The sequence below is a fragment of the Barbus barbus genome (genome assembly GCF_936440315.1).
Source record: "Barbus barbus genome assembly, chromosome: 2".
In the NCBI taxonomy this organism is placed as follows: Eukaryota; Metazoa; Chordata; class Actinopteri; order Cypriniformes; family Cyprinidae; genus Barbus; species Barbus barbus.
Window position 1 is genome coordinate 12,476,238 of NC_136730.1, and position 26,142 is coordinate 12,502,379.

A 26,142-nucleotide genomic window follows, 5' to 3' on the forward strand; every position below is an offset into this window, starting at 1 on the left:
ATTTCCTAGATAGTAATAATGTGCTCATTGGATGTAGAAATGCTCTGTGGGACCTGCTCAGAAGAAGTGTGGATGCATGGGAAATGCACTGGGTGCTGATTGCTCTGGCTCCATCTGCGTTTTATATTTTCAAGGAGATAAGGTGCACCCATTTTTCCTGTGCATAACTTTCATTATTTATGGAAAAAACAGACCTATGGTCAAAAGCGCAGGTCTCACTGTGTGCTTCGTTCAGCGTGGCTTCACCCACATGCTGTATCTCCATCACCATATGTACCACGCCGTGTTATCAAGGCCATGAAGATTATGTTTTCTGAATTCAGGGGCCTTTAAATAAGTGGCTTAAGCACAGCAATTTAACTGCTTAAAACCTGTTAGTTGATTATTTAAAATGATTTAATTAAAGGAATAGTTCAGCCAAAAATGAAAATTTGGTGAAAATATACTCACCGTCAGCCCATCCAAGAAGTAAATGAGTTTCTTTCTTCATCAGAACAGATTTAGAGACATGTGGCATTACATCACTTGCTCAGCAATGGATGCTCTGCAGTGAATGGGTGCCGTCAGAACGAGAGTCCAAACAGCTGATAAAAACATCACAATAACTCACAAGTAATCCACACCACTCCAGTCCATCAGTTAATGTCTTGTGAAGTGAAAAGCTGCATGTTTGTAAGAAACAAATCCATCATTAAGCCGTTTTAACTTCAACTAGTTCTTTATCCATCTCCAGTGAAAAAGCCATCTCGTCTGAATCAGGAGAGAAATATGCACAGATCACGTACCATTTATAAATGAAAATAGTCTAAAACAGTTCTAAACAAATATGCTATGAATTGTGATGTGACAACAGGGAATGGACTTTATCACTGGAGGAAGTGTTATTATGGGTTATGGATTCATATTTTGGCCAGAAGAAACTATTTAAATTTAAGATGTCCTAATGATGAATTTGTTTATCACAAACACACAGCTTTTCGATTCACACAACATTAATTGATGGACTTGAGTGGTGTGGATTACTTGTGGATTATCATGATGTTTTTATCAGCTGTTTGGTCTCTCATTCTGACGGCACCCATTCACTGCAGAGGATCAGTTGGTGAGCAAGTGATGTAATGCTACATGTCTCCAAATCTGACTAAAAAACAAACTCATCTACATCTTGGATGGCCTGACCGTGAGTTTATTTTCAGCAAAATTTAGAATAGAATCGGAATTAGTTTTCTCACGGTACATTGATAAAATTGGCCTTTTGGTTGGCATGCCATCACAAAATACACAATGTGCATTCAGCAGCTGCCCCCATGAACTTTGTAATAAATTTAAAAGGAATTTCCTCAAATAGCTGTGATATCAGACATTTTCCGTAAATCCTTCCAAACACATAGCTGGTAAGACACATAGTCTGCTCACTTTTCAGCTGTTGTGTATATGTGTATATGTATATGTATATATATATGTATATATATATATATATGTATATATATATATATATATATATGTATATATATATATATATATATATATGTATATATATATATATATATATATATATGTATATATATATATATATATATATGTATATGTATATATATATATATATATGTATATATATATATATATATATAAATGTACCATAATGAAAGCATAATTAAATAGTTTCTCCTTTTAAATAAATAAATGTACCATCATGAAAGCATAATTAAAGATTATTTCTCCTTTTCTAATTGCTACATTATTAAGTTCTTATATATCAAGCAACTGCAGTTAACAATTCATTATATAAATTAAGTAAATATGTAAGTATATGATGGGGGTAACAAATATACTAAAACAAAAACATTATTCTTACAAAATATTCTTACAATGCAATAAATCAGCATCATTTTCTTTAGGCAAAAGAAAATGTTTGTGAGATTCACCCAAATGAATGTTGTCTTTCTATGATGCATCGTCTGCAGCTGAATTTACGTGTGAAAATCATCATGAGATATTACGGCTGTGGATTTAGATAAACAAAGTAATGTTGTTTAACGTCTGGACCGTGAGAGAAACTTAAATAAATGTTGCACAATGAAAATAAAAACAAATCAGGATGAAAATCTTCCCAGCTCTCAAATGACATTTACGAAACATTGATGGTGTTTGGCATCGGTGACGTCAAACCTTGAGCAACGTGTCTAACTCCTACCTCGATTTGTGAGTTTTACAAGACACGAGGGTAAGTAGATAATGACAGAACTATTCCGGTATACTGCCATTGTTTGTCTAAGTCATAACAGCAGCATACATGGGATAATGCAGACAATGGATTTTTAATCAGAAGCCAATGACACACCAATGCGCAGAAGAATAACATTTAGGGGAAATAAACACAGTGATGTCACAGGACTGTTTTTCCTGTTACTTTCCCACCATGCATCAGCCCTCTGCCTCATCGCTCCTGGCTGGGTATTCCCACAGTATCCCAGCAGGATCTAAAGTTTTGGCTTCAAACTCTACAACAATATCCGGATCACTCGTCGCAGTACATCAGGAATGTTCTCTGCGCTCACTAGACACTCTCCCTTATATGCTAATAGAACGAGACAGTGGCAGAATTCTCTAGATGGTGCAGTAAAAAAGGATTTACTCAAATGGGCAGCAACTGACTGGAAGCTTATGTTAGCAATGTCTGAAATGCTCCGGCTTTTGTTTTCTGGCTGGTTTTTACCAGGTTAAGTCGGCTAGAGAACTGGTCAATCACGTCATGTCCTGAACCAATGAGTTGTGTCTGGAAACAGCTTTTTAGCTGATACAGTCATGGAAGAACCATTAGATGGCTTTGGAAAGCTGTTTGAACACAATAACAATATTTATATAAGAAGTGAGCAATCCCTTACACAGGATTGGGTTGTTAGCTTTGAAAGCACCGTGGGAATCGAAAGCAGAGATGTTTGCAAACTGTGACTTGGTGTGCCAATGTTTAGGGTTTGCGTACACTTGCAGTCACTGGGATGGTGTGAAAACTAACAATATTTGTAGATTTCAGCAACTATGTAGGTTCTGAAAGTCAGACAAGGAGTAGTGTTTCCAAAAATGACTTTAGATTAGAGTAACACATTGTAATTGTAAAAACGACAAATGAATCAAATGCTTGAATTCGACTGTTTTTGTGATCAAAAAACAAAACAAAAAAGTGCTGTGATGCGTATGTTTACATGTTCTACGTCCTATGAACAGATCAGTGGAGGAAACTGAATATTTAGGCTACTAATTATGTGCTAAAAAGCTTGTCTGATATATAGGCTATATCAAAAGACATGTCATGGCCAAAATTATGGTTAAGGCTAGAAGGGATACAGCTAAAACTACTATGCATGCACATTTTAGTCACACATCTAATAGGTAGAAAATGTCAGTTATTGTTAGCTTCCGCTTTTAGCTGTAACCTATCCCTTCTAGCCAGAACCAAAAATGATGTTTATACTCACGGTAGCTCTGGTGGCGGCTGAAAACTGTGCGCATGCGCATGAGTTCAAATTCATGTGATGTAATGCACATGTGAACCTAAATGTGAATCGGATTTCAAAGGTCTTGTTTACACTGGCTGTTAAATGTGACACAATTTTTTTCTCATATGCGACACGATCGGATGTGTTGACCATGTAAACATGTTTCGAGATCAGTTTCAGGTCTCATTCAAATGTGGAAATAAATCAGATGCAAATCAGATGTCATGTAAACAGGCAGATCTGATTTTCTGAGGCATTGCGTTCTGTACATCATTAAAACTGCGACAATTGGTACTTCTCCACGGTTTAAAGATGTCATATTATTCTCAGGAGGAAGCACTTGTGGAGGCAGTAAATGACAACAATGCAGGAGAACTTTGCATAAATAGCATCAAGCATATTTGGCGTTCGTCCACCTTGGCTAATGGTGCCAAGAACCCCCTTTTAAGCATGCGCAATGTTTCAGATGGTATGGTAAACACATGAATCAGATATGGGTCTCAATTGAAAGAATGCGTAAACGGACGGTAAAAAAAAAACTAATATATGCAACAAATCAAAATTGGCATCAAGACCTGCAGTGTAAACAAGGCCAAAGTGTAGGGTTCATTTAAAGTGAACTTTAAGAGTAATCAAAATATATTCATTTAGATTGGAGAAATGTATGTTATAATGTTATACCCTAAGGTTCTACTAGGGACATTTCATAATTCTATGGTCAAAATATCATTAAAATCTCATATCATTCTTCTTGGTACCAAACAAAACATCAGTTCATCCTCAGTTTATCCAGAAGCTAATGATAAAAGACCACCTGTCGATCTTTTATTGAACTTGTTTTGGGATTCAAACACTGCAAGTAACGCATAGAAAGCCTGACAGTATTCACATAATAGTACCTTGAGCTCTTTTTTAAACTTTCTTGTACGATCACATAAACCTACAAACGTGGGCAGAAAAACAAACAACCAAAATAATAGAAAAGAAGACAAATTACAGATATGTCAGAACTTCAATTTTCTTGTCTAACATTCAGAGAAAAAGGGAATGGATTCATTGTTTGTTACACCATCACACTGCATTCAAAGTAAAGAAACATTTTCAGGGGCCAGCTGCCCTCTCTTTGAATGGTTTGAAGGCGGAGGAGGTTGTCAAAATATCTTCATCGATGTGTCCATCACAGCTTCCCCTCAGGTCCTCTGAGTAATTGATGTCTTCTTAAGAGTTTTAGCTGTAAACATTGTGGAGGAACCTCAAGGAAGTTTCGCCCAAGGGAGCTTCTCGTAGCTAATGATCACCAACACCACAGTTTCACGTTGGAAGGTAAAGAATGTAATCCGACATTCAAGAGGAACCAGAAACCATCTCACATTACACGCGTGGAGGGTACACGTAACTTAACTGAGGTCCTGGGGAGATTCTGGGAATCTTATCAGAACCAAGATTGAGCTTGTTCCCCTCTAATGAAGTTGGGAGTTTCTGACTTCCCAAAGCACTGGAGAACTAATGACAGGATTAAGTGTGTTTGATTTTTTATGGGCCTCCATAAAAAGAATGTATAGCATCTCAAAAAAATTATTCTTGCCAGTAATTGAAAACAATTTAAATAAAGTATATTTACAAAGGGTTAAAATAACTTTTATTGGTAGAAATAATTTTTCTTGGGCAGTCGTGGCCTAATGGATAGAGAGTTGGACTTGTAACCCGAAGGTCGTGGTTCGAGTCTCAGGTCCGGCAGGGACTGTAGGTGGGGGAGTGAATAACCAACACTCTCTCCACCCTCAATACCACGACTGAGGTGAGACCCTTGAGCAAGGCACCGAACCCCTCAACTGCTCCCCGGGCGCCGCATTGATGGCTGCCCGCTGCTCCAGGTGTACCTGGATGGGTTAAATGCAGAGAACGTCCCTTTCCCCCTTGCTCAAGTCGTGGCCTAATGGTTAGAGAGTCGGACTCGTAATCGAAAGGTTGCGGGTTCGAGTCCCCGGCCGGCAGGGATTGTAGGTGGGGGGAGTGAATGTACAGCGCTCTCTCCACCCTCAATACCACGACTGAGGTATTGAACCCCCAACTGCTCCCCGGGCGCTGCAGCATGGCTGCCCACTGCTCCGGGTGTGTGTTCACGGTGTGTGTGTGTGTGTGTGTGTGCATTTGTTCACTACTCACTGCTGTGTGTGTGCACTTGGATGGGTTAAACGCAGAGCACCAATTTCGAGTATGGGTCACCATACTTGACAATACGTCACGACTTAACTTAACTTGTTCGTAATTACTCTCTAAACACGAATGTAATATATCCGAGACAAACCTGATCAAATTACATGCACTATACCTAATTTGTTGCCGTAATACGCAAATGCGGATGTTGCATATTCTGTTGACAAATATTTGTAACTTGGATCATTTTCGACTGACTGTGCATCTTTTTAGGCAAATTACGCATGTATGATTTTTGATTTTTTTTTTTAAAGATAGCTTTGTCATCTCAATTTCACTTTGCAAATATGAAAAAAAAAAAAGTTATGGAAACACGTGTATGAAAGATGCATGTACAAGTTCAACAAATCTCATTAATGAAGTGGAATATGCATTCATTTCATGCTGCGTTGTAATTTCATTACAAAACTCAAACAATATGTCTTCTTTACTATTTCAGACACATTGCCGTCGTGATATCATTTCAACATTGACCCCAGTGTGGGATAATCACTCAGTTATGGTATGTATAAGTTTTTTTGTTTTGTTTTGTTATATAACTAAACTTTACTCATTTCTTTGCAAAAGTATTGGTTTTCACTCTCTTTTTTGACTTTTAGGTATGAAAGCTACATGTAAAAGTTTATAGGAAACGTGCTAATAATAAAGTGTTCAGCAGCAAAGGTGTTTCTACACAGAAGATATCAGACATTATGTCAGTTGCAGACAAGGTGTGGTAAATTGCATTTCATTTCTTTAGAACTAATTACAATGATTGAACTTATCAGTTTTTATTATTGTGCCATTTTTAATATATATATATGTTTTTAATGTTGTCATAATTTCAGTGTGGTGACTGTGTGTGTGTGTGTGTGTGTGTGAGGACATGACAATAGTCAAAGAATTACAGGTTAATATATATACTTTTTTGTACGGACCTTAACATACATTGCCAGACTGTATATTGTCAATATTTCAGTGAAACTGAACAATGTGTTGTTGTTATTGTTTTTTAATGCCTTAGGACTGCAACCCCGAATTCACTCTGAGACTTTCCAAAGAAGGTGCTGCGGATGAGCCAGAAGTTGGTGTTTTGATCGATGGTGTGAAGCTGCTACAACACTTGGACACACAACTACTTCTTTTGGATTAGTAATGCTGTTCGGACTGATCTACGCTCTCAACTTAATCTACCCTCAGAGTCTCAAATTCACGTTTGAATTCTTCCAGAAAGTACTGATATATTTGGATGGCAGCGAGCTTTCCTCAAAGGTTCAAGCACTTAAAATTTAAATGTTTCAGTCAATAGGACATGTTTTCAACAACTGGAGGGATATTGAAAACTTTTAAGCTTAAAGACATGACAAGGATACCCTGAAACAGATTCTACAAACTGATAAAGCACCTTTCTGTTTCCTCTACTTTTGATATGGGAGATGTTAGCCCTAGTGCTACCGACTCAGACCAGGAAGTCAACTTATCTGATGACTTGTTTTCCAGCAGCGCTGAGACTGTCTTACTTGTGTATCCCGAGTCAAGATAACCAGTTCTTGGCCTCAGGTTTTTGTAGTTCCTCGTTTTTCATGTTTTGATGAAATTCAATTTCAGAGAACTGAATGCTACTTATTCCACCACCAAAACTAAGATCTGACATTCAAGACGAGGAGATCCTTAGGTATTCAACAAATCACACCGCAATGATTAGGACACTTTTTGGTGACCTAAATATATATATATATATATACTTTAATGTGATGCATATATATATATATATATTTTTTTTTTTTTTAAGTGTAGAAGTGTTTAAACTGTCATCACTAGTTATATGTAACCATCCCAAAGAGGCACAAAATCACTTTCACTGACTTTTTCATTAACTGTTCCCATCTGGTGGAATGACCTGCCCAACTCAATCCGAGCGGCTGAATCCATACCCATCTTCTTTTTATTTAAAAAAACACACACATTTGACCCTCTATCAATTGCATATTTATTCTCTAACATGTAATACTGATGTAATACTGAGTTGAATGCTTCCTATGTAGGAAGCTGACTAGGTTTTGGAACAGAGACACTAAAAGAAGTGGATGTTTCTGTACTTAACTGAAGATACTCAAACTGAGGGCAAGTACTGCACAGCGGGATGGGTTGTTGTTTTAGGGGCCTCGGAAATTTCTGAGAAATCAGAAAGAAAAGAAACATATGTCATGTATCAAGACAGGCACAGCTGTTTTAAGGGCAATACAAAAATATTTAAAGAGACATGTACAGCATTTTTTTTCCTACAGATTATTGAAGTTTTAAAAAAAAACCTTACACTGAACTTGAGACCTTTTCCCCATTTTTTTTACGTTTTGGCAAGGAAATCTGGAAAATTCTGTGCTAAAGATTTAAACATGAACTCAAAAAATATTTAGGCCTAAATTCAAGATTCATGTATTTGAAACGCACATAAAAAATGTCATCTATTTGGATTAAACTGTTTTAACAAACTGATAAACTTAATGTGATGCATATTTATCATACATAATTGAAAGATGATAACCACTGATGATAATAGTAAAAATAGTAATACTTATATTATCATTAATACATCTAAAAATACATGTGTTTCATACATTTTAACTAATTGAAACTTGCTTGTTCTACAGCCATATTTGAACCTTGTTTATACTTTTTAACTGAAGAAATGTAATTGCTTTCACAACAATTTATGATGATTCTAAGCTATTTGAATAAATGCATTCTGAAAAAGTAAAATCAAATAAATGCAAATAGTTAATAATAAACTGTTAATCTTTCCCGTTTCAGTCAAGATTGACACATGTGACCCTGGACCACAAAAGTGCATGGGGTATATTTGTAGCAATAGCCAAAAATACAAAATTATCCATTTTTCTTTTATGCCAAAAATCATTAGGATATTAAGTAAAGATCATGTCCCATGAAGATATTTTGTAAATTTCTTACCATAAATATATCAAAACTTAATTTTTGATTAGTAATATGCATTGCTAAGAACTTAATTTGGACAACTTTCTCTATATTTTGATTTTTTTTGCACCCTCAGATTCCAGATTTTTAAACATTGTCTGATCCTAACAATCCACACATCAATGGAAAGCTTATTTATTCAGCTTTCAGATTATATATACATCTCAATTAAAAAAAACTGACACTTAAGACTGGTTTTGTGGTCCAGTAAGTAAGTAAGTTTATTAGTTCATGTTAAAACTGTCATCTAAATGAATGGAAATCTTATATGCATTTATTAAATTTAAGCTTCAGCATTTTTTGAGTGGCAAAATACATTAAAGTTGAAACTATAACACTGATAGTATCTTAAATCATAATCAAATTAGCCAGAATGTTAAATAAATGAACACACAAAGGACAGATATAAGCATTAACAGCTTGAAATGGGCTGATCTTTCTCTGTGTCTGCTGTCTTTGCCGTCACAGCTCAGGATTGTCACTAGTGAAGGCTTTGGCAATGCGTGCTCTCTTGTGCTGCCATTAGTCAGTGCTGCTGTCGTGACATCAGTTCTCCAGTGAGTTCAGACAGCAGGAGCATCCTGCATCCAGCAGAGAAACTCTCAATGAGGTGAATGGGAAATCTGACAGACACTCAAAGTTAGCTGTCTAAAGCCGAAGGCCAGAATGATGCTGACCTGTTAATCTGACAAAGCAATCCATACCATCTTCTTTTCAACATCATATGAAGCAATTCAACTGAAAACACGCCTGAAAACAGCAGGGCAGAAAGTCACGTTTTTATTTGTCACTCAAAACCTGTTAAAGGTTTTATTGCAAAACCCAACAGGGCCTGACCTGATCCTGTCAGATATGACGGTGTATAGCGCACGCAACATTAAATAAACGCACTGGTAGTGTTCCAAAACAGAAACAGGGTTTGATTGCATAGCTGCAGGCCTGCGAGATGGGGAATGAAACTTTTACTATGTCAAAAGTGTTTACAATTATTCAGAGCTATAACAAAGGATGACAACCTTGCTTTTTTTAAAAAGTTGAATTCATCTCCTTCATTATTCCAAATAAATGCATTCACTGAAGATCTTAAATTGTGTCAAATTAATAGAGTTAAAGGAATAGTTCACCCAAAAATGAAAATTTGCTGAAAATGTACTCACCCTCAACCCTCAAGTTGTAGATGAGTTTGTTTCTTCATCAGAACAGATTTGGAGAAATGTAGCATTAAATCACTTGCTCACCAATTTATGATCTACAGTGAATGGGTGCCGTCAGAATGAGAGTCCAAACAGCTGATAAAAACATCACAATAATCCACAAGTAATCCACACCACTCCAGTCCATCAGTTAACGTCTTGTGAAGAGAAACGCTGCAAGTTTGTAAGGAACAAATACATAATTAAGATGCTTTTAACTTCAAACCATTCCTTCCTCTATCCATAATTTTGCTTTCTCCTGGGAAAAAGGTCATCTTGTTTATATTAGGAGAGAAATTTGAACAGATCAAGCTTCGCTTACAAGCTGAAACAGTCCTAAACAAATATGTTGGTGGATTTTGATGTGAGAGGACAACAGGAGATGGACGTCTTCACTGAAGAAAGCATTATTATGGTCTGAAGCGATGGTCAGATGTTAAAATGCCTTAATGATGGATTTGTTTCTTTCTAACATAGTTTTTGGGTAAATCGTCAGTTATCTTCATCATTATTTACAAGACCTACTTGACTGTTGGCAGTGAATCCCATTAGTTCAAGAAAACTTATCTTGCTGTTACGAAACATCAGTGAAAACATGCAGGAATGACAGGGAATGCAGCCTTGCAGACTTGATGCGGTTGACCTCTGCAAAACATCTCAAGTTTCTCTACTAAACATCTGAGCTGTCGTGCGAGCGTTTAGACAGTCTAATCAAAGAGCATCAAGATCCTGTGGAATGCTGAAGACATCTGAAAAGAACTTCTGCATTAAACCGAGAGGCATGTAATGAACGTGATTTAACGGATCTGATGTTTGCGCTTCTAGCCAGTCAAGTCATGTCATGCTTCACCCAGAACGTGAACATTTTTGACAGTGTACAGAAATGCAATTATATGACAAGCTGATATGGTCTCTCGGCGTGCTCACATGCACGCAGAAGAAAACCTGACTTGCTATCTTCAGGTCATGTCAGAACGGTCATATACAAGATGAGTGTGTGTGAATGTTACCACATGGGTTACAACATACCATATTACATAACTGGAAATTGTGATTTTCTTTAAAGGAAGAGTTCACTCAAAAATGTAGCATTACATCACTTGCTCAGCAATGGATGCTCTGCAGTGAATGGGTGCCGTCAGAATGAGAGTCCAAACAGCTGATAAAAACATCACAATAACTCACAAGTAATCCACACCACTCAGTCCATCAAATAACATGTTGGGAAGCAAAAAAACTGTTTTTGTAAGAAAAAAACATATTTAGATGTTTTTAACCTCAAATCATTGATTCAGCTAAAATATGTAAAATATTATTGTGTAATATTGCTTTCTCCAGTGTTAATTATTTAATAACTAAAACTAAAACTATTAAAAGTTGTTAATTGAATTAAAGTTGATAAAAAAAAAAAAGAGTAAATAATTGAAATAAGTTTTGGATAAAGTTCTAAAATAAAAAATAAAAAAATTCAAGCTAAATAAAAATATTAAACAAAAACTAATAACAATGGCAAAAGCACAAAACAAAATGACTAAAATCTTTAAAAAAAAAAAAATGTTAACTCAAATTACGAATAAATACCAGCTAAAAGAAAAAAAGGCAAGAAAAAAAACAAGAAATTGCTCCAAGTAAATTAAAATCATTAACACACATATTTTCATTACAACAAAAAGTCAAGCAGTAGGTTCCCAAGATGACCCCAAGGCAATAATAGCGCCTAAGTCAGAGGCCAAAATCTCCATAAAAACAATAAGGACAGAGTTTAGGAAATACTACGACCCACTGTATAAATGAGGTCAGAGCAGGTCCTGCTAAACCGACCGCAGAATTAAAGGCCTTCACTCTTCTTCTGTGCAGTTTGAACGTCCAAATGAATTCAGAAAGCATATTTAGTGTCTGCTGGTGTTTAGGAGTAATCCCTGCGGTCAAATCCCTTCCTGTTCCCTGACCAACAACCTAAACACGAGGGATAAGGAAGCATAAATTAACCGGCAGCAAGTCTCAATCTGTCCATTGATGTTTCTAGGAGCAGCAATAAATTTGTATGTATAGACCATATGCATGTAACTCTATGATTAATGCATGTGTTGAAATGTTTCATGCACACAATGAAAAATGACCCAAAATGAAAAATATTCAGCAAAATTCATCAAATTCCCTATAGTGAAAAATAAATATACTAAAATGTATTTGAAATACTTTCATGTTATGCTAAGTATACTACAAATACATTTACATATTTATGCGTTTAATAAAAATACCCTGATATTGTACTTTTAGTAATTTAAACTAAAGTCTACTAAATTGGAACAACTAATTTTGTACTTAATGCACTTTAATTGTTAGGAAGTAGTGCTGAAGCTCAACTAAAGATACACTGAAGTATATTTGATTGTACTAAAGTGGAATTATTGCAAGTATACTTCAGATACACTTTAAATATGTTGCACTTAAAGATTGATATTATTCAAAGATCATACAATCCTCATCAATAGTGACATCAAAACACATTTTAGGCTTAATATTAAGAAATGTGCATTGTACCCAAGTGATACCACAAATAAAGTTTAATTATAATTTTTATATCAGTAAGTCTTGAGCGATATGTCAATAAATATGTTAATAGATTTGAACTATACTTAAATGTATTTTAATGTTTTTTACTAGGGTTATTACTGTCATATTAACAGGTTAATGTGTCGATTTTGCAGCACAATGAATACAGCACACTCGGTTTGATTGAAATCCACATATTCAATGAGAATTTATTGTCACAAGCACAATTTCTCGTCATAAAGTTACACAAAAATAACAGAACACATTTACACAATTTATACAATCCTAAACTCATTGTACAATGGACAGGCTAACTAAGTACCGAGAGTTAAATATGCACTCACATTGCACACAATGATATTAAACCTACACAAGTATATATAGCTGTATGTGAAATAAACCATGGTCCGACATAAAAATCACAATATTTACATTAAACATCCATTTGATTTCCAAAAAGGTTTCATGTCAAGGTCTTTCCATCAGTCCAGAGTTGTGGCAAGATCGAGTTTCCACGTTATTAGGCCAAAAGTTAATAGTAAGAATCGCAGCTGCCACAAAGATTATAATGAACACCGCGAAATGCTTGATATTTACGCTGCATATGCTCACATGAGGCTGGTGTCGATTACTTCACAAAGTGACACTGTTGCTAGTGTTTTCGTAAGAAATGTAAAAAAAAAAAAAAAAAAAAATTGCAAATGAAAAATTTCAATTCAAATCAAATACTGTTTTTGTCTTTACATCGGTCTAAATTTATTATTAGTTAAGCTAGGTTATAGACATCACTACACAGACTACATTTTACACGATAAGCGTAAAAATATCTCAGCGAGATGCTGTTTGGCAACAAAACATGAGGTGCAACACGTAAAGAAAAGAATCCTTCACTTCTCCAAAGATCGTGAAAATACTTCTGTACGATAAAAACGTCAAAAAAAGGAAATCTCTTCATTATATTTATGTATGTGTGCGTGTGAAAACAGTCTTGACTTGAGGTTGCTGGCTGAATCCTACAGTAATCTGATGTCATATTCACATTTCGCCCAAAAGAGACATTATTTAGCCTGCTTTCTATGTAAATTAGGCTTATTATTGATGCTGCTTTATTACAAGTAAATTATGCCTTGGCATAAATGATCTTGCATTTTTACTGCTCACAAAAGTGACTGTAAATGCAAATTTATTTAAAAAATGATGTTTACTTTTTTAGTGATAATGGCAGCAGTTAATCATCACATGATGGTTAAATAAGGAAGAAGAGCATCAGACTGGGAATATATATTTTTTTTGCTCTTTTGTTTGTGTATGAGGGATCAAGCCAAGTGTGTGTGTGTGTGTGTGTGTGTGCGTGTGAATGCAAAATGTGTTTCAGCAGCGTCATGTGCGTCACACGAGATGAAGATACTGCAGTCCGAACCAAAACAAACAAACAAACAAAAGAGTCTCTGATTACTCAGAGAACGGCGGGAACATGCCGAGGTCGGCAAAGTCTTCGATGTTGTAATTGGTTGTTCCTTGAGTGGGATCTCCTGGCATCGGCAGCATATCCTGCGGGACAGAAACAGAGCGTGATATTGAATGTAGAGTCTGTGAATGTAACTATAATAGCCGATGCAACAAAATTAATTTACACGACTAAGAGAAGGTATTAGAATCAAATAATGCAAACAAAAGTCTGGGGGAAAATAAAATATTTCTTTCTCAAATGGTTTTTATCACAGCTCAGCAATAATGTTTGCAACCATATTTGCAAATGAGATTTAGGAGCTACAACTGAAGAGATGATTTTCACCCAAAAAAATCAACAAAATCATATGATTTCAGAGGAATTTTTGATATTGTTAACTAAAACTTAAAATAAGGCACAGATGCTTTTATCCAAAGTGACTTCCATTTAAGGTACAATACATTTGATCAATTCTAGCGAGAAAATAAATATAAATACAATATAAATATTATATTAAATATTCAATTAATAAACATTATGAAAATTAGAAACACTGCCTAGACAACTAACTGACATAAAATATATGTTCAAGTACTAAAATGACTAAATATCTAAGTAGAAATATATATAAAAAAATAAATAAGAGCACATAGCAAAAATACAAAAACGTAAAAATACTCAAATTAAAACTGCAAATATAAAAAAAAATAATAGGCAAACCAAAATATGAATTCTAGAAAATTCTATAATAATACTCTATTAAAATAACTCTTTAATAATAAATACATAATAAAAAATAAACCAGAGAATGAATAAATAAATGAATTAATTAATTAAAAGAAATGAAATGATATAAAAGTAAAAGTTAATTTGAACTATTACTTTGAATCCTTAGTTCTTATTCTTTAGTGTTGTTAACTGAAGCTTGTGCTTTTGCAGGTCAATCAATTTCCCATCAACAGCCCTCTACTCTGTACTGCAGACAGGTCTGTGTATGACAGTGCGCTCACCTGGAAGACTTCGGTCTGGCTGGACTGAGGATGAGGATGAGGGTCTCCTCCCTGCTGGCTGTGGTGTTGACTCTGCCACTGAGACCAGACCTCAGAGGGCCGGCCCTGGAACTGCCCTCCGCTCTGGCTGCTCTCACCAGACACATCTGCACAAAGCAACACAGACACGTTTTATGGTGTTTTGGTACTTTTTGCGATCCCAGTGAATGGTTCTTGTTTGCAAAAGAGCTGTGAAGTGTTATTATTGTTAAATAAAACTTAAAAATCATTTCTTGATTGAAAGCTGAAATAAAATTCAATATAAATATTACATTAAACAAAAACTATAAACTGAATAAAATAAGTTATTATTGTAATCATTTGATTAAAATAGCTGAAATATAATAAAATAAAATAAATATTAGATGGAAACTTAAACTTAAAAACCCTAAAAATTATAAATGAAAAAAAAAAGTGAAATAAAAATAAGTGCTATTACGGTCAGTGTCAACTATTAAAAACATTTGTTAATTAAAATGAAGTTTAAATAAAACACCAATATTAGATGAAAAAAAATCATAAAAATTATACAGAAAAAAAACAAAAAATAAAATGTATTGGTAACTAAACCTATTTTTTTTAATAATATAATGATCTCAAACAAAAGACAAATTATGATCTGAATAAAATGAAAATGTATTGACTGAAATATAACTGATATCAGACACAAACTTAAAATCTATAATCTGAATAGAATAAAATAAAAATGGAAAATAAAATAAAATTATGAAATAAAATTACTAAACGTAAAACTGAAATAAAAAATGTAAGCTAAATGGAAATATTAAAAAAAGCAAACTAATAAAAATGTACATAAAATTACTAAAAGTAAAATAAATTGAAAAAATTTAAAGCTAATCCAAGATATTTAAAAAAAATTATTTAATAGTAATAGAATTAATACTGAATCCTTGGCCATCTTCAAGAATCGGCTAAGATTGCATCTCTTCCATCTTTATTTGACCCTCTAACTCTAGCACTCTCTATTCTAAAAAAAAAAAAAAAAAACTTGCCCCTTTTAGACTTAGCACTCTATTAATTTACTAACAGCTTGTAAAAAAAAAAACCCAACAAACTAACACTTGCTTCTCTATTCTTTTTCTATTCTATCGGTTTTCTTTTTATTTAATAAATAATTTTAAAAACCCTTGTTATAGCACTTGCATATCGTTGCTCTTTTGTTGATTTTGATTGCTTTCATTGTCCTCATTTGTAAGCTGCTTTGGATAAAATGGTCTGCTAAATGACTAAATGTAAATGTAATACAACCCAATTCCAGAAAGCCTCTGCCCATCTTTACTTCTGAGAGACTCTGCCTCTCCAAGACGTCCCTTTTATCGTGTTACAGACCTGATGTCAATTAACTTATTTAGTTGCTAGATATTCTCCCAGCTGAATCTTTTCAAAATTTCTTTATTTTTCAACCCTTCGTTGTCCCCGTGCCAACTTTTTTGAGACCTGTAGCAGACACCAAGTTTGAAACGAGCTCATTTAGTGGATAAAAGCGTCAAATTTCTCTGTTTAAACATTTATGTTCTCTATGTTCTATTGTGAATAAAATATTGGCTCATGTGATTTGAAAGCCTTTTAGTTTTCATTTTATTCAAATAAAAAATTAAAAACGTCCCAATATTTCCAAAATCCGGGTTGTACAACTAGTAGTAACAGTGGTAATAAACTACTAGCACTAGTGATGGTAATAGAAATTATAATAGAAATAATACTAGTATAACTGCAAAAAATCCTTCTGTATTCTAGAGGAAAAAAATCAGGGTGAATAAATGATGGCAAAATATTGTGATACGGATCCCTCGCCACTTCTCAACAAACATGTTTAGACTTTACAGTATCAACTTCCACATTAACTCTAGCATGTCTACTTCTGCAGCATCTCAATCGAGCGTGCGTGTAAAACACTTCAAGCATACGACCTCCATTTCGCTCAATTTGTCGCACGGGGGGAGAGACATTTACTACAGGCTGACAGAATCATTTAAACGCATACATCCAGTGTGCCTTCACCCGCGGGGCGCGAGTCTTTGCTTAGGAAAGAGCGAGTGGAACAGACTAATGCGCGGCGTGGGTGGCTGTTTCACAGGATGGCACAGCGGCGTCCTCGGGCTGTTTCTCATATTCTCCATGTTGATGAGGCTGTGATGTAAGGTCAAACTTCTCATTTCCCTACTGTGTTAGCGCTTGGAGAGAGTGGCCCTCCTCTGGCTGCGTTTCTGCTCGTCTTTCCCTCAAGGTTCGGCCGTTTGACGCGCCTCGTAAATCTCTCTATCAATTTTTCTATTGCTCTTTGGTCGCGTTTCTCTCCCCTAGCCATCTTTCTCCGTCCTCATCAATCTGAAATCCACGTACTTGGTGTTCTCCCTAGGTGTCTGTAGCGCTTATGTAGCACGTATCCTCTGGTCGCTCCATCAATCGTGATTCTCAAAGATGTAACGCTACAAAAAGCAGGTGTGACAAAAGAAAACGGTGTTCAAAGAAAGAGCCGGGCTTTGCTGTTGTTCCCAAGCGCTCGTCAATCAATACGAGGACTGAAAGCATGTACTCTTGCTTTCATAACGATAAATACAGCTTTTGAAAGCGTGCTGGATTTCACGTACACATATAAAGACTGCAATTAAGGCACAATGTAACATTATCTCAGCATGAAACATTTGAATAAAGGCGGTGTGATTGTTGTTTATGCATTGCATTAGCTGGGAAAGTAAGACTACATTGTACGAACTATGAAGCACAAATCCAAAGAGTCTAACAGGAGCTGGTGTATCTGCAAATATAGAACTGTATTGATTTAGTGTATATTGGTGTAAACAGTCACAAGGTGATTCTCGTATTCCTTTACTCTGTGGATTGTAATTATTATTTTTATTTTTTTTGTGGGGACTGAAAATTTGTGCAAAAAAGTTTTCATCTGTGTAAAAACATTGATCATGTCTTGGAATCAATAACTAGCAGTCAATTAACTTTGAGCATATACAAATAAAGAGAAATGAGATTTTATGAAGTTCGTAGCATTTGATAATGAAACCTAATAAATCTGCCCTCAGATCATGATGTGAAAATGTTCAAATTAATGACATTTCTGATCTTCAAACTGCTGCTCCCCTGTCACTTCTCATTTCCATCAGAACTGAATATGAAATATGAAAATATGGCTTTTGAAGTTCTTTGGGAAAAGTGCAAAGTACAACTTTCCTCATTTTAACACTTTATGAATTTATCATAGAGAGAAAGTTATTAAGTAAATTTTAGCTAAATTTTGCATTTGAGACTTCGGCAAGAGTAATTAAGGTTATTAATTAACATAAGATTATAATATTTTATAAAGCAGTGTGTTTGTGTGTATTTACATACACATGTATATATATATACACACACATCTATTTGTATATATGTATGTATGTATGTGTGTGTGTGTGTGTGTGTGTGTGTGTGTGTGTGTGTGTGTGTGTGTATATATATATATATATATATATATATATATATATATATATATATATATATATAATTTTTTAATGCTGTATAAAATTTTTAAAGATGAGCAATATTTTTTATACAGCATCAATATAATTAGACCATTCTGTTTTTTATAATTATTAGTTTTTATTTATCAAAGGATGCATTAAATTGACTAAACATGACAGTAAAGACTTTTGGATTGTTACAAATAAACTATTTAAAATGTTCTATTATCAAAGAAATCACATTTTCCACAAAAATATGAAGCAGCAATAATAATAAATATTTCTTGAGCAGCAAATCAGTATATTATAATGATTTCTGAAGGATGATGTGACACTGAAGACTGGAGTAATGATGCTGAAAATTCAGCAGTGCATCACAGGAATAAATTACATTATATATTCATTATATTAAAATAGAAAACTGTTATTTGAAACTACAATAATATTTCACAATATTTGTGTTTTTACTGTATTTTTGATCAAAGAAATTAAGCCTTAGTTATCAAAAGAGACGAAGTACTTTTATTTGCAACTTTCAACTAGGTCAGAGTTTTTAGGTCAGATTTTGTTTCTATTTGTTCACAGTTGTGACCACGAATAAAGCACTTACTTACACTAACTAAAAATTAAAATACATGCACTCAGTTTGCTGAAAACTGGGATTAAATGATTTGATTCCAAATACAGAAAAATACATTGTGTCTTCCTGCAGTCTCAAAGTCCTTCCTCCCATTGCGTGTTTAAGTGCCGTCCACGTGAGGAGGCGAAGATAAATGTTCCATTTTCTTTAATGACAGCATATTAAAAAAGAATTATCTGGACACGGCTTCATTTTCAAGCGGCTGGCAGAAGCCTTCAGGGCTCAGAAAGCCATTCGGAGCCTACTACACTTGAAATGGAAGTGGGTTTTTAATGTCACCTGTTTAACATAAATTACTTATTAAATGGACACACTAATCACAGGTTCAAGGTAGCGAGTTTCCCTCGAGGGACACAACAATGGGAAAAAATGTCATCCTGTAAAAGTCTCCGTAAGCACGCCCTGCTTCAAATTAAATTCGGTTCGTAGACCTGAATGTGATGGAGAAATCCGAGGCGGCTTTAAACGGATGTAATGCAATAACAACGATTCTACAGTTTCTCGCTTTAAGCCGTTCAACATGTTCTGCCTTCGGTCGAGGAATGTGAAAAGTTGTGCCCTTCGTGTCACGCTGGTCAAATTCCTCACTTTAAAGTGTCAGGATACAGAAACCAGATCTCTCTTTCATGAGTTGAAAAGGTGCAATGCATGACAGATTAATTAAACCCACTGCAGGCTGTTTAAAGTCCTGACAACAGAAGCGCAAGTCAAGAGCAAGAGTTTGGGACAGGAGTGGGTGATGGCTCATGTCATGGTATGAGGAATTTTATATTGTGAAAAAAGTGAATGCATTAATAATAAAAATATTTAATAAACACGCAATATTTCTTTCCCCCTGTAATATAAATAGCAATATATTTTTTATAATAAAATCATTTATTATATTACTTTTATTAATAATTATAAAAAACATTTATATTTAAAAATAATATTTATCATCATTACTAATAAATTGAATTATTCATTAACCCTTTACCATAGTAAAACACTGTAATGCATGGCCTCACTTGGCCTATTGTTGTATTATTTAATTGTTTTGTATTATTTTGAGCGACAGCATCTTTGTTACATTTAGATAATAACTTCATTAAAAAGTAATTTTCCAAACTCACTGAATAAGTTATGCGCATTGTCTAACACTTTCATGATTAATAGTCACTGTTGAGAAGTAATTTTGAAGTGTTTGTAAACCTACGAACACAAACATCTAATTGCCTGCTGTCCAATAATTGTGATCATTCAAACCACAGAAATCTGTTTTTCATACGGTCTATAATAGAGATTAAGTGGCCAAACCAAAGAAACTAGAACAACAAAACCGTTTGTCTCACTATGGATGCCATACAGTCCTCACACTGTCTGCTGTTCTTTCAGTTGAAGACAAACGACTGTTTCAGTCATTGTCCGTTACAGTCTATGTTTTATATGGAAATCTATAAATCGTTGTAGATGTAAAAGACAGTTTATGCAGGCATCTGAACAGGCGCACGGGAGGACTGGTTTCATGTGAAGGTGTGTTAATCTCAGACTGACGTCAAACTGGATCAGATCACGGCAGATCTTCTGTCAATCACACGGTGAGATCATTCAACCGATTCAGCTACAAACAGGAGTCTGAGGTTGTCACGATGATCAAATTTCGCTAGCGGATAACAATACTTTTAAATTAGCAATAGCAGTTGGTATAAGACGAGGAAAATGAGCGCAATCAGAACCAATATTTTGGAACCAACAAAACCAATAAATGACCAGCATTGTAAAAAAGATTTAGTTGAAAGTTAAAAAAAAAAAGATTATTTTCAATGTGTTACTTGCTGTTTCTTTATAATTGCTTGTGAAATTTATTAACAATTTCCAAGTGTTTCAAAGTAACTCATACACAATTTGTTTGTGTAAATATTACATATTAGTATATTATATATTTGATAATAATAAAAACAATAAATATACCAGCAAATGTACCAATGAATGTACAACAAGGAGTTGCAGAAGTACCAGAATGTTTGACATGAAAGAATGAATGAATATACATGCAGCAAAGCTAGCACAGTAAACAATATATGCACCAAAATGATGCAATTTAAGGCACATTAACACCAAGAATGATAACTGTAATGACATTTGTGGCCACACCAATGCATGATAATGTTCCCTTTATTATAAGCATGTGCTGCAGTTTTGTCATCTGCCACTTTCAAGAGTTAGTTGACACAAAAATGAAAATTATTTCATTAATTACTCACCCTCATGTCGTTCCAAACCCGTAAGACCTTTGTTCATCTTCAGAACACAAATTAAGATATTTTTGATGAAATCCGAGAGCTTTCTGACCCTCCATAGACAGCAATGCAACTGATACGTTCAAGGCCCAGAAAGGTAGAAAGGATATTGTTAAAATGTGGTTCAACCATAATGTTATGAAGCTACGAAAATAATTATTCAACAATCTGATGTCACAAAGGCCCTGAACGTGGTAGTTGCTTTGCTATCTAGGGTCAGAAAGCTCTTGGATTTCATCAAAAATATCTTAATGACAGAATTTTCATTTTTGGGAGATCTATCCCTTTAAATGCTCGAACTCTATAAAGCAGGGCAGATTCTGATTGGCTGTCAACTTTTTTAGCATTCATCAGCTGGAAGACGATGTTCCTCTGTGCTGTTATCAGTATAGACGTGTTGACATTCTTTTAAACTTAAAACGCTTTTTAGAACTATATCTTTATTTTTATTGTTATATTTATTGTCCTTGGTGCAAACAAGCCTTTTTTATTGTCACAAATAAGCAGGTCTTACCGAAAGCAGTGCTGCGGTTGGCCAGGTTGGAGTAGGCGTTTCCAGAGGGCGAGGAGGTGGCAGGGCTGGACAGAGGGCTGTAAGAGGACGGGTCGGCCTGGTAGCTGTGACTGGAACCGATGCCAAACGGTGACGACTGGGCCTTATTGGACTGAGCGGGAATCTGCTGCTGTGGTGAAGAGACAGGAGACAGGAAGATGTTAATATACAGGTGCTGCTTCACAGGCCGCAGCGCAGTCTCATTGGTCAAATTTCTGTATATACAAGTTCATGCAAAAGGTATTTTTAAGTAATTAATTCCTCTATTCAGCAAGGACTCCTTGATTAAGACAATCATAATATTATTATAATATTTCTATTTTAAACAAATGCTGTTTTCTTAACTTTCTATTCATCAAAGAATCCTAAACAAATGTATGACAGCTTTCAAAAAAAATATTATGCAGCACAACTGTTTTGAACATTGATAATACTAAGAAATGTTACTTGAACAGCAAATCAGTATATTAGACTGGAGTAATGATGCTGAACACTCAGCTTTGCATCACAAAAAAAATAAATATTTTAACATATTCAGATAAAAAAAAAAAAAAAACATTTGAAATTGTAATTATCTTTCACAATATTTATACTATATTTTTTATTAAATAAGACAATTGAGATCATAAAAGAAATGTTTCAAAAACATTTCTTTGGCCCCCAAAAAAACTCACAATACAGTTATTTTAGCTGCACATTAAATGCAGAAAGGTTGTATTTTTGTTATATAAACCTCATTTTCGGATAATCCAGTAAAATATACTTCATCCCACTTCATTATTTTACAGCTCTCTCTCTGCTTCAGTTTTCCCTGGAAACTCTGTTCCCCTCTCGGGCTTGAACTGATGGTAAAACTAAGGACATTATTAACTGTCTTTACTTTTACTTTGAAAGCTAAAGCTAGCAATTATGGAAAGGGGCGTTACATTTCCGACGAGTGCTTGTGGTGTTCGGCCAATCACAATGCACTGTGCCAGTTGGCCAATCAGAGCAGACTACACTTGTTGGAAGGAGGGACTTTGTAGAAAACAAAGCGTTTGAGAGAGGCGGGGCATAGAGGACCTACAATAATGTACTGTATTTGAAAAATAATGTGTTTTTTGAACATTAAAGCATGTCAACATATTCTGTTACACCAAATACACAAAATAATGATCTTTAAAAAAGCATCATATGACCCCTTTAAATTATATTTACGTCTCTACTAATTCCGGAGACTCTGTGGTTCTTAATCTTTTAGATTTATCGTCCGCTTTTGATACCATAGACCACTCCTCACTATTATCTAGATTAGAGTCTTGGGCAGGTCTAAAAGCAAACGTTGTGAAATGGTTTCAGTCATACCTGTCTGATAGAACGCTTTTAGTGAAACTGGGTAATTTTACCTCTTCCCCTGCACCCTTCCACAAGGCTCTATTTTCTCTATACATGCTACCTCTGGGCTCTGTTCTACGAAAACATGGCGTGTCTTTTCATTTCTACGCAGATGATACTCAAATCTATCTACCAATCAAAAGAAACAATTCCACTGTGATTACTTCTCTTCTGTAATATTTAGAGGAGGTTAAATCATGGCTAGCCCAAAATTTCCTCTTCCTAAATGAAGACAAGACCGAGGTAATTGTTTTTGGTCCAAATGAGAACTCTATAAACCCCGAGTTAGAAAGTTTATCTGTTTTTAGATCCTCACGGGTGCGGAACCTAGGTGTTCTTGTTGACCAGCATTTAAAATTTGATAAACATTTCTCTTCTGTTATCGGATCCAGTTTCTATCAGCTTCGTTTACGGTTCAAAATTAAAAACTTTCTCAGTCCTAAAACTCTAGAAATGACTGTTCATGCGTTTGTTACGTGTCGTCTAGATTACTATAATTCTTTATATTGCAGTATATCTAAGTCTCAAATTGTGTGTCTTCAGCTTGTTCGAAACGCTGCGGCCAGACTTCTTTTAAAGTGTCGTAAACATGATCACATCACTCCCGTTCTTAGATCTTCACACTGGCTGCCGGTTTGTCAGAGAACAGACTTTAAAATTCTCCTCTTTGTATATAAATCCCTACATAACCTAGCTCCTGTCTACCTCTCTGAACTTCATCTCTACCGTCTAGAAGCCTACGATCCAGTGACCAGGCTTTGTTGGTAGTCCCTCAGGTTAGGCTTAAGCGTAGAGGGGAGTGTGCATTTGCAGTGGCAGGGCCACAACTTTGGAATACCGTGCCTTTAGAGATTAGAATGGCCCATTCTCTGTCTGTTTTTAAGTCCTTGACAAAGATTTATTTGTTTTCCTTAGTGTACTGACTACGGTGTTATAGTAATTTTTCATTTTTAAACTGGGTGTATTCAATTTTTGTCTGGTCTGTTTTCTGTGTATGTGGTATAATCTTGCTCTTCTGTAAAGCACTTTGGTCAGCCTGGTGGCTGTTGTAAATGTGTTATACAAATAAAATGAACTTGAACTTTCCCCACTAAACATACCAAAATATGTTGCAAAATATGGTAAAAATAGTGTTTGTATGTATGTGTGTGTGTATATATGTATGTATGTATGTACATACTTGCACAATTGGGGGCTGACTAAATACTTTTTTGCCCAACTGCATATATACATATATATATATATATATATATATAAAACATCTATTTATATCTAACATTAGCCTTCCCTGTTCTTTTTCTATTATATCTACTTGTTTATTTTTATTATATATACACACACGTGTATGTATGCATGCATGTATATATATATATATATATATATATATATATGTATTGTGACGAGTCGGCTGCCTCCCCCCTGTCCATCATCACCACCCCGTCCCGTATTCGCCGCCCTTCACCAGGCTCCCGACGGGAGTGGGTGTGTGAGAGAGGAGGGGCGCTGAACACGCAGGGCTGGCGGCGTGTGATGAGGCGCACGTGACGTGAATGGAGCCTCATCACCGCCGCCGTTTAAACGCCGAGCGCGCCTCTCCTCGAGAGACCGGTCTCTTCCCGTGCATGCACGCTGGTGTCCTCGTGGGTCCAGGAAGGGAGCGTCGAGGAGGACTGCCGCACCCGTTAGGCGGCTGACGGGCTAGGATGCCGAGCCGCCGAGTCCCCCAGAAGTGCCGGGACCCCGAAGATGGACGAAGCCGCGCCAGAGACGCCGCCGCCACTCGCTCCCGGCCCCGAGAGGGGAGCGCGTGCGGCCACCGGACTCCGCCCCTTCCCTGGACCCTTCCCTCCTGAACACTGCCCTCCTGCACAGCCCCGCAGCACGACGAGGACACCAGATCCCCGTTTATTTTGGACACTTTTCCCCCTTTGGACACTTTATTTTGATATATTGTTTAATAAAAACCTCTCCGAGGCTTGACGCCACGCCCACTGTGTCTGTCGTTGGCTCCTCCCGCCACAGTATATATGCAGTTGGGCAAAAAAGTATTTAGTCAGCCACCAATTGTGCAAGTTCTCCCACTTAAAAAGATGAGAGAGGCCTGTCATTTTCATCATAGGTACACTTCAACTATGAGAGACAGAATGGGGGGAAAGAATCCAGGAAATCACATTGTAGGATTTTTAATGAATTAACTGGTAAATTCCTCGGTAAAATAAGTATTTGGTCACCTAAAAACAAGCAAGATTTCTGGCTCTCACAGACCTGTAACTTCTTCTTTAAGAGGCTCCTCTGTTCTCCACTCGTTACCTGTATTAATGGCACCTGTTTGAACTCGTTATCAGTATAAAAGACACCTGTCCACAACCTCAAACAGTCACACTCCAAACTCCACTATGGCCAAGACCAAAGAGCTGTCGAAGGACACCAGAAACAAAATTGTAGACCTGCACCAGGCTGGGAAGACTGAATCTGCAATAGGCAAGCAGCTTGGTGTGAAGAAATCAACTGTGGGAGCAATTATTAGAAAATGGAAGACATACAAGACCACTGATAATCTCCCTCGATCTGGGGCTCCACGCAAGATCTCACCCCGTGGGGTCAAAATGATCACAAGAACGGTGAGCAAAAATCGTCTGAAGTTTGCTAGAGAGCATTTGGATGATCCAGAAGAGGATTGGGAGAATGGCATATGGTCAGATGAAACCAAAATAGAACTTTTTGGTAAAAACTCAACTCGTCGTGTTTGGAGGAGAAAGAATGCTGAGTTGCATCCAAAGAACACCATACCTACTGTGAAGCGTGGGGGTGGAAACATCATGCTTTGGGGCTGTTTTTCTGTAAAGGGACCAGGACGACTGATCCGTGTAATTGAAGATGAAACG

The 26,142-nt window shown here is 35.8% G+C and overlaps 1 protein-coding gene across 2 annotated transcripts in view; it reads right to left on the minus strand.

Moving 5' to 3' along the window:
• Window positions 1-12,616: 12,616 nt before the first annotated feature.
• LOC306880220 (aryl hydrocarbon receptor nuclear translocator 2) overlaps window positions 12,617-26,142 on the minus strand; it is a 106,701-nt gene continuing 93,175 nt past the window's right edge. The window contains exons 17-19 of one of the 2 annotated variants that reach the window (XM_079433592.1): window positions 21,845-22,013; window positions 14,897-15,042; window positions 12,617-13,987 (exon numbers count right to left, since the gene is read on the minus strand). In XM_079433592.1, coding sequence (XP_079289718.1) covers window positions 13,889-13,987; window positions 14,897-15,042; window positions 21,845-22,013 — 414 coding nt within the window. In that variant the 3' untranslated portion in view covers window positions 12,617-13,888. The remainder of the gene's footprint in view (window positions 13,988-14,896; window positions 15,043-21,844; window positions 22,014-26,142) is intronic. The other variant, XM_079433593.1, reaches the window with a different exon arrangement.